This window comes from Pseudophryne corroboree, chromosome 7 (assembly GCF_028390025.1).
Source record: "Pseudophryne corroboree isolate aPseCor3 chromosome 7, aPseCor3.hap2, whole genome shotgun sequence".
NCBI classification, from domain to species: domain Eukaryota; kingdom Metazoa; phylum Chordata; class Amphibia; order Anura; family Myobatrachidae; genus Pseudophryne; species Pseudophryne corroboree.
In genome coordinates this window covers 110,007,379-110,023,031 of record NC_086450.1, presented here as the reverse complement: position 1 = coordinate 110,023,031, position 15,653 = coordinate 110,007,379, and the positions used below count along the sequence as shown (strand labels likewise).

The following is a 15,653-nucleotide window of genomic DNA, read 5'->3' as shown; positions in this document are numbered from 1 at the left end:
ATTCGCTGTTACTTTCCCCACCTCTCTCCTGTGCAGGTGCTACTGAGTGGGAGCATAGCTCGGTTTCTTCCCCCTATCATTTTCCAGGCCTTGAAGATATGGCGGGCCCTGAGAGACCTCTTGAGGTACGATGGCCTGGACCCGGATACCCCCCTCTGGTACTCTGACTGGCTCCTTGAATTACATGCACTTGAGGGGCGGGAGGTATGGGCCCCATGGTCGGTGGTCTCTATTTCTCAACTCTACCTAGATAATATTCTCAAATCCTTTCAACAATTGAGAGATGAGTTTGACCTACCTAATTCTTATTTCTTCAGATATCTCCAGCTTCGCCACGCCCTCCAGTCCCAATTTGCTGAATCCCCCCTACGAATCCTCCCATTCCCCATCAAGACCTTTGTGGCTACTTTGGGTCGAGCTAAGATGGTCTCCCTTGCGTATGGATATCTTCTTACCAAGCATCATACGGACTCTTTGACACGTCTCCGTGGAAAGTGGGAGGAGGATATGGGTTTAATAACTGAGGAGGACTGGGTCCTTGCTGTGGAATACCCTGCCAAAGTTACCAAATCTCTCAGATATCAGCAAATTCAATTCTTCATTTTACACAGAACATATATGACTCCAGCTAGGCTGGCTACTTTTGGGACGGGCGGATTTGGCCTTTGTCCTAAGTGCGGGGGGGCGGTGGGAACATTCTGGCATCTAGTGTGGGATTGCCCGAGGTTGAGGGTGTTCTGGTTGGGGGTCAGGTCAATTCTGGAGAGTACGGGAGTGACTGGCGGACTGCTTACCCCACAATTCTGTATTTTGGGGATGGGAAGCTCTACTTCTCTTTATGCTCGCAGTGTATGTGCTTTGGCTAAGGTTTGCATTGCAAGGCTATGGATGGCCCCTAGAGGCCCTTTAATATCTGCGCTTAAGACCTTAATTAATGACACAATAATTAAGGAAAGATACATATATATGAAACAAAATGCATCAGCCAAATTTGAAAAGGTCTGGTCTCCATGGCTAGACTCCCCCCATTCTCACCTGGTTCCCCACATATAGTGGGCACTGAAGTGCTGACGTATCTAAAACTTGATGCTTAATGTTGTATACTTGAGAGGTTTGGCGGTTGAGCCCTGCGTGTTCGCCTATTTATATGCATGACTACTGTGGTCCTGAATCGGATGGCTCCTTCTCACTTTGCTTTTCTTTTTTGTTGTTTTTCTTACTGTTTAGTTTAAGGGTGTAAATCTAAAAGTTAATGATGACTAATATATTTGGCTACGGATTTTGCAGACCCTAATGGTCCGAATAATAGGAAATCCTTGTATATTCCCTTATGGCCTTGGCCTGATATTCCACTGCCGAATACTTCGCTCCAAAATGTGGCTTTGATTCAAAATAATTTGATGTATTGTTTGTGATATGATGATGCTCTGCAATGTCTGTACCTTCTTCTCCAGACTACTGAATAAAAATTACTTTATTAAAAAAAGAAAGAGTGCCAGAGGGTTCAGGTAAAGAACTGAGCAGGTCACTGGCTACCGAAAAGCATACCACTTCATCTTGGATCTTATCAATCTTCTCCTTGAAGTAGCAAGCAAGATCTTGTGCCTTGATAGTGGCTGGTGGGGTAGGTGAGGGAGGATTCAGGAGTGATTTAAATGTATTAAAGAGTCGTTTGGGGTTAGAGGCTTGAGCAGAGATAAGAGTTTGGAAATATGTTTGTTTACAGTGTCCAGGGCATTTCTATAAGAGTGGTAGACAGTCTTATTTGTGAGGAAGTCACTTGAAATACGATATTTACGCCACTGACGTTCAAGTTTAAGTGTGAGTTTTTGTAGATGTCTTGTTAATTTTGAGTGCCATGGTTGACATCTAGGCCTACGTGCACTAATACTGCTTTCCCCCCATGTATGACTATGGCGGTGTGTGACAAGTGACAGGGGAGCTATACACCTGTCACTATCAGTGATGCTATCTGTAAGACAGTACGTCGATATTCAGAGCAATGTATGAAGTCACTGGCAATGACCATTTTGACACAAGCAGGTATCGATTTCGATAGCTGCAGGTGTCGTTTCCCATAGACCACTAAAGGGACAGTGCTGTTCCTGGCTGTGGCAGCCGCCTACTCCGGTCTGCATAGGAGATCTCGCATATGTCCAGTGAGCCGACTGGAGGTGAGACACAATGCATCAGCACTACGCTGAAGCGCTGTGGAGGTCTGGCAGCGATCGGAGGGGGCAGTAACCAGTCCCCCCACTTCAGCATCAAAGAATTAACACATCTCGGCGCTGCTGCTTCCTGCTACTCCTTGGCAAAGAGGCGAAGCAGGAAGTGGTTGTGTGGGTATAATACATCTACCCCTACATCCCTAAGGCTCAAAAGGCATACAACTTACTATAATAAGTAGTGAAATCGAATCATGAAATCCAATTTGCTTAGATCACGTAAAATGTGTGGTTTCAACAGAAACATGAAAGAAAGTTATATACACATACAATTCTACCATGAACATTTAGGAAAATTAGCTCACAGTAAAAGAAAGGGCTGCAAATCAAAGCAACCCAGCAGATGTTTGCTTTCAGTTGCGTAAACTATATAAAAAAAAAAAAAAAGAGAAGACTTTCAGAAGCATATTTGGTTGCCATAGGTTACAGTAAAACATGTGCATCAGTTTTCATACATATCCTTTGTATTTTCTTGTGCAGTTACCCATATAGCTTATGACCATTAGCTTTAATGGTCTTTTTACACTGCCACACACACAACAAAATTTAGTATCATTACTGAGCTTATAGTCTAAATCAGAGGATATTTGAGTAAGGGAATTGGGGATATATGCCAATTTCCGATTCTTATGAAACATTCACATTTCTCATATGCATATAAACGGCAACTTCCATGAAATGCAAAAACACAAAAAAAAATTAAAAAATAAAATAAAATAGACACATGGCAGAGAGGAAAAACAAACTTCAGTGTACTTTTATGTTTCAATAAAACATATCTACCTTTTCTTTAAGTAGTTCTTTAAACGCCTGCTTGGCTTCTTCCTTTGTATTCCAAGTATATGTTTTCTTGGCAGCCTTTTCTTCTTCATTCTCCTCTACGGATGCAGAGCTAGACATGCAGATTAAAAGAAATGAAAGCAAATAAATGTTTAAACAGGATTTCATGTAATAGGATTTTAATTACCTACCGGTAAATCCTTTTCTCGTAGTCCATAGAGAATACTGGGGTCCACATTAGTACCATGGGGTATAGACTGGTCCACTAGGAGCCTTTGGCACTTTAAGAAATCAATAGTGTGCACTGGCTCCTCCCTCTATGCCTCTCCTACCAGACTCAGTCTAGAAACTGTGCCAGAGGAGACGGACATATCTTTAGAGAAGGATTCAGAAAGGATAGTGGTGAGATTCGAACCAGCACACACAAACAAGAAGAAAACCATGCTAACCCAACATGAACAGGAACAGCAACAGCTGAACCAACAGCAACACTTAACCCAGTAACCATGCAGGAAACATGAAGCACTGGGCCCTGTATCCTCTACGGCAGGGCTGGCCGAACCGGTCCTCGAGATCTACCAACAGTTCACATTTTCCAGACCACCTAGCTGGTGCACAGGTGTAGTCATTACTAATTAAGATGTGATGCATTTATTCCAAACTGACAATTCTACAGATCTCCAGGAGACCTGGAAAACATGAACTGTTGGTAGATCTCGAGGACCGGTTTTGCCAGCCCTGCTCTACGGACTACGAGAAAAGGATTTACTGGTAAGTAATTAAAATCCTATATTCTCTTACATCCTAGAGCATAGGTTCTCAAACTCGGTCCTCAGGACCCCACACAGTGCATGTTTTGCAGGTCTCCTCACAGAATCGCAAGTGAAATAATTAACTCCACCTGTGGACCTTTTAAAATGTGTCTATGAGTAATTAATACAACTGTGCACCTGCTGGGTTACCTGCAAAACATGCACTGTGTGGGGTCCTGAGGACCGAGTTTGAGAACCTGTGTCCTAGAGCATAGGTCTGCAAACTCGGTCCTCATTACCCTACACAGTGCATGTTTTGCAGGTCTCCTCACAGAATCACAAGTGAAATAATTAACTCCACCTGCAGACCTTTTAAAATGAGTAATCAATGTGCACCTGCTGGGTTACCTGCAAAACATGCACTGTGTGGGGTAATGAGGACCGAGTTCGCAGACCTATGTCCTAGAGGATACTGGGGTCCACATTAGTACCATGGGGATGTACCAAAGCTCCCAAACCGGGTGGGAGAGTGCTGAGGTTCCTACAGAACTGACTGACCAAACTGAAGGTCTTCAGAGGCCAAAGTATCGAACTTGTAGAACTTAGCAAACGTGTTAGAACCCGACCAAGTAGCTGCTCAGCAGAGCTGTAAGGCCGAGACACCACAGGCAGCCGCCCAGGAAGAACCCATCGACCAAGTAGAGTGGGCATGAACAGATTTAGGAACCGGCAAACCTGGCGTAGAGTAAGCATGCCGGATAGGAAGCGTGATCCATTGAGCAATAGACTGCTTTGAAGCAGGACACCCAATTTTCTTGGGATCATAAAGCACAAACAGAGAGTCAGATTTTCTGTTACGAGCTGTCCGTTTGACATAGATTTTCAAAGCCCGCACAACATCCAGGGACTTTGAAGTGGAAGAGGTGTCAGTAAGCACCGAAACCACAATAGGCTGGTTGATGTGAAATGCAGACACCACCTTTGGAAGAAACTGATAACGAGTTCTGAGTTCAGCTCTATCTTCATGAAAAATGAAATAGGTGCTCTTGTGAGACAAGGCCCCTAATTCCGAAACACGCCTCGCCGAAGCCAAGGCCAATAGTGTGAGGGTCTTCCATGTAAGAAACTTAAAATCTACCTCCAGTAAAGGCTCAAACCAATCTGATTGCAGAAACTGCAACATCACGTTAAGATCCCAAGGTGCCGTGGGAGGCACAAAGGGCGGATGGATGTGCAGAACCTCTTTAAAAAACGTCTGAACCTCAGGAAGGGAAGCCAACTGTTTCTGGAAGAATATGGATAAGGCCGAAATTTGGATTTTTACTGATCCAAGGCGTAGGCCCACATCCACCCCAGACTGCAGAAAAAGCAGAAAACGACCTAGCTGAAATTCCACCGCAGAAAATTTCCTGTTTTCACACTGAGAGATGTATTTTCTCCAAATCCGGTGGTATTGTTTAGACGTTACCCCTTTTCTGGCTTGGATCAAGGTAGGAATTACCCTGTCCGGAATTCCTTTCTGGGCTAGAATTTGACACTCAACCTCCATGCCGTCAAACTTAGCCGCAGTAAGTCTTGATAGACAAATGGCCCCTGTTGCAGAAGATTTTCCCGAAGAGGTAGAGGCCACGGATCCTCCAGAAGCAGTTCCAGTAGATCTGCTTAACAAGCCCTTCTTGGCTGGTCAATCTGGAGCAATGAGAATAGCTTGAACCCTTTCCCTTTTTATTCTTTTGAGAATTCTTGGGATCAATGGAAGTGGAAGAAAGACATACACCATCTGATAGACCCACGGAGTCACCAGAGTGTCCACCGCCACTGCCTGTGGGTCTCTTGACCTGGAGCAATACCGCTGGAGCTTCTTGTTGAGACAAGAGGCCATCATGTCGATCTGTGGAGTCACACACACACACACACACACACACACACACACACACACACACACACACGAGTCAAGCACCCGAACACCTCTGGGTGAAGGCCCCACAACCCCTGGGTGGAGGTCGTGTCTGCTGAGGAAGTCTGCTTCCCAGTTGTCCACACCCGGAATGAAGATCGCGGACAGCGCCACCGTGTCTCTCTACCCGGAGGAGAATCCTGGTCCCCTCTGACATTGCTGCTCTGCTCTTCGTTCCGCCCTGTCTGTTTATGTACGTCACCACCGTCACATTGTCCAACTGAACCTGGATGGCTCGATTGTGCAGAAGATGAAAAAGCCTGCAGAAGGGAGTTGTATATGGCCCTTAGTTCCAGAACGTTGATCGAAAGAACGGTTTCCTGACTTGACCACTTTCCTTGGAAGTGTTCCCCTTGGGTGACTGCTCCCCACCCTCTGAGGCTTGCATCCGTGGTTAGCAGAACCCAATTTTGAATCCCGAACCGTCGGCCCTCCGTCAGGTGAGAAGTTTGTAGCCACCACAGAAGAGAAATCCTGGCTTTTGGCGACAGACATATCCTCTGGTGCATGTGTAGATGCGATCCGGACCATCTGTCTAGCAGATCCAGCTGGAAGGGTCTTGTGTTAAACCTTCCATACTGCAGTGCCTCGTAAGAGGCTACCATCTTTCCCAGGAGGCGAATGCACCGAAATCTGGGTCGGCCTTAGGACGTACCTTACTATTGATTGAATCACCAATGCCTTTTACAGAGGAAGGAATACCTTCTGTACCATCGTATCCAGGATCATCCCCAGGAACGGAAGCCTCCGTGTTGGTTCCAGGTGAGATTTTGGCAGGATCAGGATCCAGCCGTGATCCTGGAGTAGACGTGTGGAGAGGGCAATGCTGTGTAACAATCTCTCCCTGGACGGTGCTTTTATCAGTAGATGGTCCAGGTACGGTATTATGTTCACTCCTTGCTTGCGAAGGAGAAACATTATCTCCGCCATTACTTTGGTAAAACCCTCGGTGCCGTGGAGGGCCTGAAACTGGTAGTGACAGTCCTGCAACGCAAAACTTAAATAAGCCTGATTAGGCAGCCAAATCAGAATATGATGGTACGCATCCTTGATATCCACAGACACTAGGAAATCTCCCTCCTCCAGACCCGAGATCACCGCTCTCAGCGAATCCATCTTGAATTTGAACACCCGTAAATACGGGTTCAGTGACTTGAGGTTTAAAATGGGCCTCACCGAACCATCAGGTTTCGGTGCCACAAACAGGTTGGAATAGAAACCTTGGTTTTGTAGTTGAAGTGGAACTGGAACAATGACCTGAGTCTGTACAAGTTTTTGAACTGCTGTTTGTAAGGTTATACTTGCTTCCGGTGAAGCTGGCAAGCCTGATTTGAAGAATCTGTGAGGAGGGAGTTCCTGAAACTCCAGTCTGTAGCCCTGAACGATAAGATCTTTTAACCATGGATCCAGGCATGATGTGGTCCATACGTGACTGAAATATCGTAACTGGGTTCCCACTTGCCTGTTGACCAGGCAGTGCGGTCCACCGACATGCTCAAGGTTTTGCGGAAGCAGAACACGAGGTCTGATCCTGTGAGCCTGTATTTGCAGGTTTTCTGGGCTTACCTCTATTGCCTTTGAAGGCAGTAGAACAACCTTTGGACTTACCTTTAAACTTCGTTGTCTGAAAGGACTGCAAAGTTGGTGCAGAATAGGATGTTCTAGCCGGGGGAGCTGTGGAAGGAAGGTATGTAGACTTACCCGCTGTAGCCTTGGATATCCACGTATCCAGTTAATCTCCAAACAGGGCTTCACCTGTGAAAGGTAGGCTTTCCAAGCCTTTCCTGGAATCTGCATCCACAGTCCACTGGCGTAGCCACAAGCCCCTGTGTGCTGACACTGCCATTGCAGTGGTGCGTGCGTTGAGCAGTCCAATCTCCTTTATGGCCTCCACTATAAAGTTAGCAGAATCCTGTACATACTGTAGGAGTAAAATTATCTTTCCCATGGACAAGGAATCTAACCCGTCAATTAGATTACCAGACTATTTTGCAATGGCCCTAGTGATCCATGCACAAGCTATAGTGGGTCTTTTGGCCACTCCCGCCGCTGTGTACAGAGATTTGAGAGTGGTCTCAACCTTGCGGCCTGCAGAATCCTTCAATGAAGCTGCCCCAGGAACAGGTAAAACTATCTTGCGTGACATTACAAAGAAATTTATACAGCGCTAAAAAACTGGATATGGAAGACTGTGTGTATTTTATTACATAGAAAATAGTTGCAGCAAATGAACAACTATTATTAAAAAATAAGAATTTACTTACCGATAATTCTATTTCTCGGAGTCCGTAGTGGATGCTGGGGTTCCTGAAAGGACCATGGGGAATAGCGGCTCCGCAGGAGACAGGGCACAAAAAGTAAAGCTTTAGGATCAGGTGGTGTGCACTGGCTCCTCCCCCTATGACCCTCCTCCAAGCCTCAGTTAGGATACTGTGCCCGGACGAGCGTACACAATAAGGAAGGATTTTGAATCCCGGGTAAGACTCATACCAGCCACACCAATCACACTGTACAACCTGTGATCTGAACCCAGTTAACAGTATGATAACAGCGGAGCCTCTGAAAAGATGGCTCACAACAATAATAACCCGATTTTTGTAACTATGTACAAGTATTGCAGATAATCCGCACTTGGGATGGGCGCCCAGCATCCACTACGGACTCCGAGAAATAGAATTATCGGTAAGTAAATTCTTATTTTCTCTATCGTCCTAGTGGATGCTGGGGTTCCTGAAAGGACCATGGGGATAATACCAAAGCTCCCAAACGGGCGGGAGAGTGCGGATGACTCTGCAGCACCGAATGAGAGAACTCCAGGTCCTCCTTAGCCAGGGTATCAAATTTGTAGGATTTTACCAACGTGTTTGCCCCTGACTAAATAGCCGCTCGGCAAAGTTGTAAAGCCGAGACCCCTCGGGCAGCCGCCCAAGATAAGCCCACCTTCCTTGTGGAATGGGCATTTACATATTTTGGCTGTGGCAGGCCTGCCACAGAATGTGCAAGCTGAATTGTATTACACATCCAACTAGCAATAGTCTGCTTAGAAGCAAGAGCACCCAGTTTGTTGGGTGCATACAGGATAACAGCAAGTCAGTTTTCCTGACTCCAGCCGTCCTGGAACCTATATTTACAGGGCCCTGACAACATCTAGCAACCTGGAGTCCTCCAAGTCCCTAGTAGGCGCAAGGCACCAAAATAAGCTGGTTCAGGTGAAACACTGACACCACCTTAGGGAGAGAACTGGGGACGAGTCCGCAGCTCTGCCCTGTCCAAATGGACAACCAGATATGGGCTTTTTTGAGAAAAAAACCACCAATTTGACACTCGCCTGGTCCAGGCCAGGGCCAAGAGCATGGTCACTTTTCATGTGAGATGCTTCAAATCCACAGATTTGACTGGTTTTAAACCAATGTGATTTGAGGAATCCCAGAACTACGTTGAGATCCCACAGTGCCACTGGAGGCACAAAAGGGGGTTGTATATGCAATACTCCCTTGACAAACTTCTGGACTTCAGGAACTGAAGCCACTTCTTTCTGGAAGAAAATCGACAGGGCCGAAATTTGAACCTTAATGGACCCCAATTTGAGGCCCATAGACACTCCTGTTTGCAGGAAATGCAGGAATCGACCGAGTTGAAATTTCTTCGTGGGGCCTTTCTGGCCTCACACCACGCAACATATTTTTGCCACATGTGGTGATAATGTTGTGCGGTCACCTCCTTTCTGGCTTTGACCAGGGTAGGAATGACCTCTTCCGGAATGCCTTTTTCCCTTAGGATCCGGCGTTCCACCGCCATGCCGTCAAACGCAGCTGCGGTAAGTCTTGGAACAGACATGGTACTTGCTGAAACAAGTCCCTTCTTAGCGGCAGAGGCCATAAGTCCTCTGTGAGCATCTCTTGAAGTTCCGGGTACCAAGTCCTTCTTGGCCAATCCGGAGCCATGAGTATAGTTCTTACTCCTCTACGTCTTATAAGTCTCAGTACCTTAGGTATGAGAAGCAGAGGATGGAACACATACACCGACTGGTACATCCATGGTGTTACCAGAACGTCCACAGCTATTGCCTGAGGGTCTCTTAACCTGGCGCTATACCTGTCCCGTTTTTTGTTCAGACGGGACGCCATCATGTCCACCTTTGGTATTTCCCAACGGTTTACAATCATGTGGAAAACTTCCCGATGAAGTTTCCATTCTGCCGGGTGGAGGTCGTGCCTGCTGAGGAAGTCTGCTTCCCAGTTTCCATTCCCGGAATGAAACACTGCTGACAGTGCTATCACATGATTTTCCGCCCAGCGAAAAGTCCTTGCAGTTTTTGCCATTGCCCTCCTGCTTCTTGTGCCGCCCTGTCTATTTACGTGGGCGACTGCCGTGATGTTTTTCCCACTGGATCAATACCGGCTGACCTTGAAGCAGAGGTCTTGCTAAGCTTAGAGTATTATAAATTTACCCTTAGCTCCAGTATATTTATGTGGAGAAAAGTCTCCAGACTTGATCACACTCCCTGGAAATTTTTTTCCTTGTGTGACTGCTCCCCAGCCTCTCGGGCTGGCCTCCGTGGTCACCAGCATCCAATCCTGAATGCCGAATCTGCGGCCCTCTAGAAGATGAGCACTCTGTAACCACCACAGGAGAGACACCCTTGTCCTTGGATATAGGGTTATCCGCTGATGCATCTGAAGATGCGATCCGGACCATTTGTCCAGCAGATCCCACTGAAAAATTCTTGCGTGAAATCTGCCGAATGGAATTGCTTCGTAGGAAGTCACCATCTTTACCAGGACCCTTGTGCAATGATGCACTGATTTTAGGAGGTTCCTGACTAGCTCGGATAACTCCCTGGCTTTCTCTTCCGGGAGAAACACCTTTTTCTGGACTGTGTCCAGAATCATCCCTAGGCACAGCAGACTTGTCGTCGGGATCAGCTGCGATTTTGGAATATTTAGAATCCACCCGTGCTGTTGTAGCAGTATCCGAGATAGTGCTACTCCGACCTCCAACTGTTCCCTGGACTTTGCCCTTATCAGGAGATCGTCCAAGTAAGGGATAATTAAGACGCCTTTTCATCGAAGAAGAATCATCATTTCGGCCATTACCTTGGTAAAGACCCGGGGTGCCGTGGACAATCCAAACGGCAGCGTCTGAAACGGATAGTGACAGTTCTGTACCACGAACCTGAGGTACCCTTAGTGAGAAGGGCAAATTTTGGACATGGAGGTAAGCATCCCTGATGTCTCGGGACACTATATAGTCCCCTTCTTCCTGGTTCGTTATCACTGCTCTGAGTGACTCCATCTTGATTTGAACCTTTGTAAGTGTTCAAATTTTTTTAGATTTAGAATAGGTCTCACCTAGCCTTCTGGCTTCAGTACCACAATATAATGTGGAATAATACCCCTTTTCTTGTTGTAGGAGGGGTAATTTGATTATCACCTGCTGGGAATACAGCTTGTGAATTGTTTCCCATACTGCCTCCTTGTCGGAGGGAGACCTTGGTAAACCAGACTTCAGGAGCCTGCGAAGGGGAAACGTCTCGACATTCCAATCTGTACCCCTGGGATACTACATGTAGGATCCAGGGGTCCTGTACGGTCCCAGCGTCATGCTGAGAGCTTGGCAGAAGCGGTGGAACGCTTCTGTTCCTGGGAATGGGCTGCCTGCTGCAGTCTTCTTCCCTTTCCTCTATCCCTGGGCAGATATGACTCTTATAGGGACGAAAGGACTGAGGCTGAAAAGACGGTGTCTTTTTCTGCAGAGATGTGACTTAGGGTAAAAACGGTGGATTTTCCAGCAGTTGCCGTGGCCACCAGGTCCGATGGACCGACCCCAAATAACTCCTCTTCCTTTATACGGCAATACACCTTTGTGCCGTTTGGAATCTGCATCACCTGACCACTGTCGTGTCCATAAACATCTTCTGGCAGATATGGACATCGCACTTACTCTTGATGCCAGAGTGCAAATATCCCTCTGTGCATCTGCATATATAGAAAATGCATCCTTTAAATGCTCTATAGTCAATAAAATACTGTCCCTGTCAAAGGTATCAATATTTTTAGTCAGGGAATCCGACCAAGCCACCCCAGCTCTGCACATCCAGGCTGAGGCGATCGCTGGTCGCAGTATAACACCAGTATGTGTGTATATACTTTTTAGGATATTTTCCAGCCTCCTGTCAGCTGGCTCCTTGAGGACGGCCCTATCTATAGACGGTACCGCCACTTGTTTTGATAAGCGTGTGAGCGCCTTATCCACCCTAAGGGGTGTTTCCCAACGCGCCCTAACTTCTGGCGGGAAAGGGTATACCGCCCATAATTTTCTATCGGGGGGAACCCACGCATCATCACACACTTCATTTAATTTATCTGATTCAGGAAAAACTACGGTAGTTTTTTCACATCCCACATAATACCCTCTTTTGTGGTACTTGTAGTATCAGAAATATGTAACACCTCCTTCATTGCCCTTAACGTGTGGCCCTAATAAGGAATACGTTTGTTTATTCACCGTCGACACTGGATTCAGTGTCCGTGTCTGTGTCGACCGACTAAAGTAAACGGGCGTTTTAAAAAACCCTGACGGTGTTTCTGAGACGTCTGTGTTTGTCGGCCGTCTCACGTCGTCAACCGACCTTGCAGCGTGTTGACATTATCACGTAATTCCCTAAATAAGCCATCCATTCCGGTGTCGACTCCCTAGAGAGTGACATCACTATTACAGGCAATTGCTCCGCCTCCTCACCAACATCGTCCTCATACATGTCGACACACACGTACCGACACACAGCACACACACAGGGAATGCTCTGATAGAGGACAGGACCCACTAGCCCTTTGGAGAGACAGAGGGAGAGTTTGCCAGCACACACCAAAAACGCTATAATTATATAGGGACAACCTTATATAAGTGTTTTCCCTTATAGCATCTTTTATATATTTCTAACGCCAAATTAGTGCCCCCCCCTCTCTGTTTTAACCCTGTTTCTGTAGTGCAGTGCAGGGGAGAGCCTGGGAGCCTTCCCTCCAGCCTTTCTGTGAGGGAAAATGGCGCTGTGTGCTGAGGAGATAGGCCCCGCCCCTTTTTCGGCGGCCTCGTCTCCCGCTCTTTAATGGATTCTGGCAGGGGTTAAATATCTCCATATAGCCCCCGGAGGCTATATGTGAGGTATTTTTAGCCAAAAAAGGTTTTCATTTGCCTCCCAGGGCGCCCCCCTCCCAGCGCCCTGCACCCTCAGTGACTGCCGTGTGAAGTGTGCTGAGAGGAAATGGCGCACAGCTGCAGTGCTGTGCGCTACCTTAAGAAGACTGAGGAGTCTTCTGCCGCCGATTCTGGACCTCTTCTCGTTTCAGCATCTGCAAGGGGGCCGGCGGCGAGGCTCCGGTGACCATCCAGGCTGTACCTGTGATCGTCCCTCTGGAGCTAATGTCCAGTAGCCAAAGAAGCCAATCCATCCTGCACGCAGGTGAGTTCACTTCTTCTCCCCTAAGTCCCTCGTTGCAGTGATCCTGTTGCCAGCAGGACTCACTGTAAAATAAAAAAACCTAAGCTAAACTTTTCTAAGCAGCTCTTTAGGAGAGCCACCTAGATTGCACCCTTCTCGGCCGGGCACAAAAATCTAACTGAGGCTTGGAGGAGGGTCATAGGGGGAGGAGCCAGTGCACACCACCTGATCCTAAAGCTTTACTTTTTATGCCCTGTCTCCTGCGGAGCCGCTATTCCCCATGGTCCTTTCAGGAACCCCAGCATCCACTAGGACGATAGAGAAATAGAATGAATATTGAATTAAAATTGCAACATTAGGGCAAGCACAGCAGTTTCTTTGGTAGATTACCACATAATGAAGCCGGGCATATTCATATGCAGTAAGTATATGGAAAAATGCCACAGTCCTGGGGACAGATTCAATACTGACAAGTCACAGTCCACATGAAGTGTAGAAATAGACGTTTAAATGCTTGATTCCGGACAGAGCTTAGTCCTATTGAAAGCTAGGTCTTGTGCACTTTTGCGGATGACTGCAGATTCCCCGTTTGTGCAAACTGATGGACTTCTAGGCGTATTCCAGGTTCGGATAGAAAATCAATGGTGTCCGGCTCCTCCTTACCAACGCGTTTTGCTGTACCAACAGCTTTGACAAAGCTGTTGGTACAGCAAAACGCGTTGGGAAGGAGCCGGACACCATTGATTTTCTATCTTGTGCACCTTTGCGGATGACTGCAGATTCCCCGTTTGTGCAAACTGATGGACTTCTAGGCGTATTCCAGGTTTGGATAGAAAATCAATGGTGTCCGGCTCCTCCTACCAACACGTTTTGCTGTACCAACAGCTTTGACAGCTTTGAAACAGCGAGTCAGTCTTTCTGACTCTAGCCGTCCTGGAAACATAGATTTTCAGGGCCCGGACTACGTCCAGCAACTTGGAAGCCTCCAAGTCTCGAGCAGCCGCAGGCACAATAGGTTGGTTCAAATGAAACGCTGATACCACCTTAGGGAGGAATTGGGGACGAGTCCTCAATTCTGCTCTGTACATATGGAAGATCAGATAGGGGCTTTTACAGGACAAAGCCGCCAATTCTGACACCCGCCTAGCCGAAGCCAAGGCCACGTGAGATATTTTAATTCCACGGTCTGAAGTGGCTCAAACCAATGTGATTTTAGGAAATCCAACACAACGTTGAGATCCCAAGGTACCACTGGGGGCACAAAAGGGGGCTGAATATGCAGCACTCCCTTAACAAATGTCTGAACTTCAGGCAGTGAAGCCAGTTCTTTTTGAAAGAAAATAGACAGGGCCGAAATCTGGACTTTAATGGATCCCAATTTTAGGCCCATAGTCACTCCTGACTGTTGGAAGTGCAGAAATCGACCCAGCTGAAATTCTTCTGTGGGGGCCTTCATAGCCTCACACCAAGCAACATATTTTCGCCATATGCGGTGATAATGTTTTGCTGTCACATCCTTCCTAGCTTTTATCAGCGTAGGAATGACTTCAACCGGAATGCCCTTTCCCATCAGGATCCGGCGTTCAACCGCCATGCCGTCAAACGCAGCCGCGGTAAGTCTTGGAATAGACAGGGCCCCTGCTGTAGCAGGTCCTGTCTGAGAGGCAGAGGCCAAGTGTCCTCTGAGATCATTTCTTGTAGTTCCGGGTACCAAGTCCGTCTTGGCCAATCCGGAACGATGACTATAGGTTCTTACTCCTCTCTTTCTTATTATCCTCAGCACCTTTGGTATGAGAGGAAGAGGAGGGAACACATAAACCGACTGGTACACCCACGGTGTCACTAGAGCGTCCACAGATATCGCCTGAGGGTCCCTTGACCTGGCGCAATATCTTTTTAGCTTTTTGTTGAGGCGGGACGCCATCATGTCCACCTGTGGCCTTTCCCAACGATTTACAATCAGCTGGAAGACTTCTGGATGAAGTCCCCACTCTCCCGGGTGGAGGTTGTGCCTGCTGAGGAAGTCTGCTTCCCAGTTGTCCACTCCCGGAATGAACACTGCTGACAGTGCTATCACGTGATTTTCCGCCCATCGGAGAATCCTTGTGGCTTCTGCCATCGCCATCCTGCTTCTTGTGCCGCCCTGTCGGTTTACATGGGCGACCGCCGTGATGTTGTCTGACTGAATCAGCACCGGCTGGTTTTGAAGCAGGGGTCTTGCCTGACTTAGGGCATTGTAAATGGCCCTTAGTTCCAGAATATTTATGTGTAGGGAAGCCTCCTGACTCGACCATTGTCCTTGGAAGTTTCTTCCCTGAGTGACTGCCCCCCAACCTCTGAGGCTTGCATCCGTGGTCACCAGGACCCAGTCCTGTATGCCGAATCTGCGGCCCTCTAGAAGATGAGCACTCTGCAGCCACCACAGCAGAGACACCCTGGCCCTCGGGGAGAGGGTGATCAGCCGATGCATCTGAAGATGCGATCCGGACCACTTGTCT

General features: G+C 47.4%; 1 protein-coding gene across 3 annotated transcripts in view; it reads right to left on the bottom strand.

Annotated features, from left to right (window-relative positions):
- The window catches only part of PRPF40A (pre-mRNA processing factor 40 homolog A), a 266,234-nt gene that overhangs the window by 194,598 nt on the left and 55,983 nt on the right, over positions 1–15,653 (bottom strand). For all 3 annotated transcript variants that reach the window (XM_063933527.1, XM_063933529.1, XM_063933528.1), the window contains exon 12: positions 3,009–3,117. In XM_063933527.1, the coding sequence (XP_063789597.1) occupies positions 3,009–3,117 (109 nt within the window). The remainder of the gene's footprint in view (positions 1–3,008; positions 3,118–15,653) is intronic.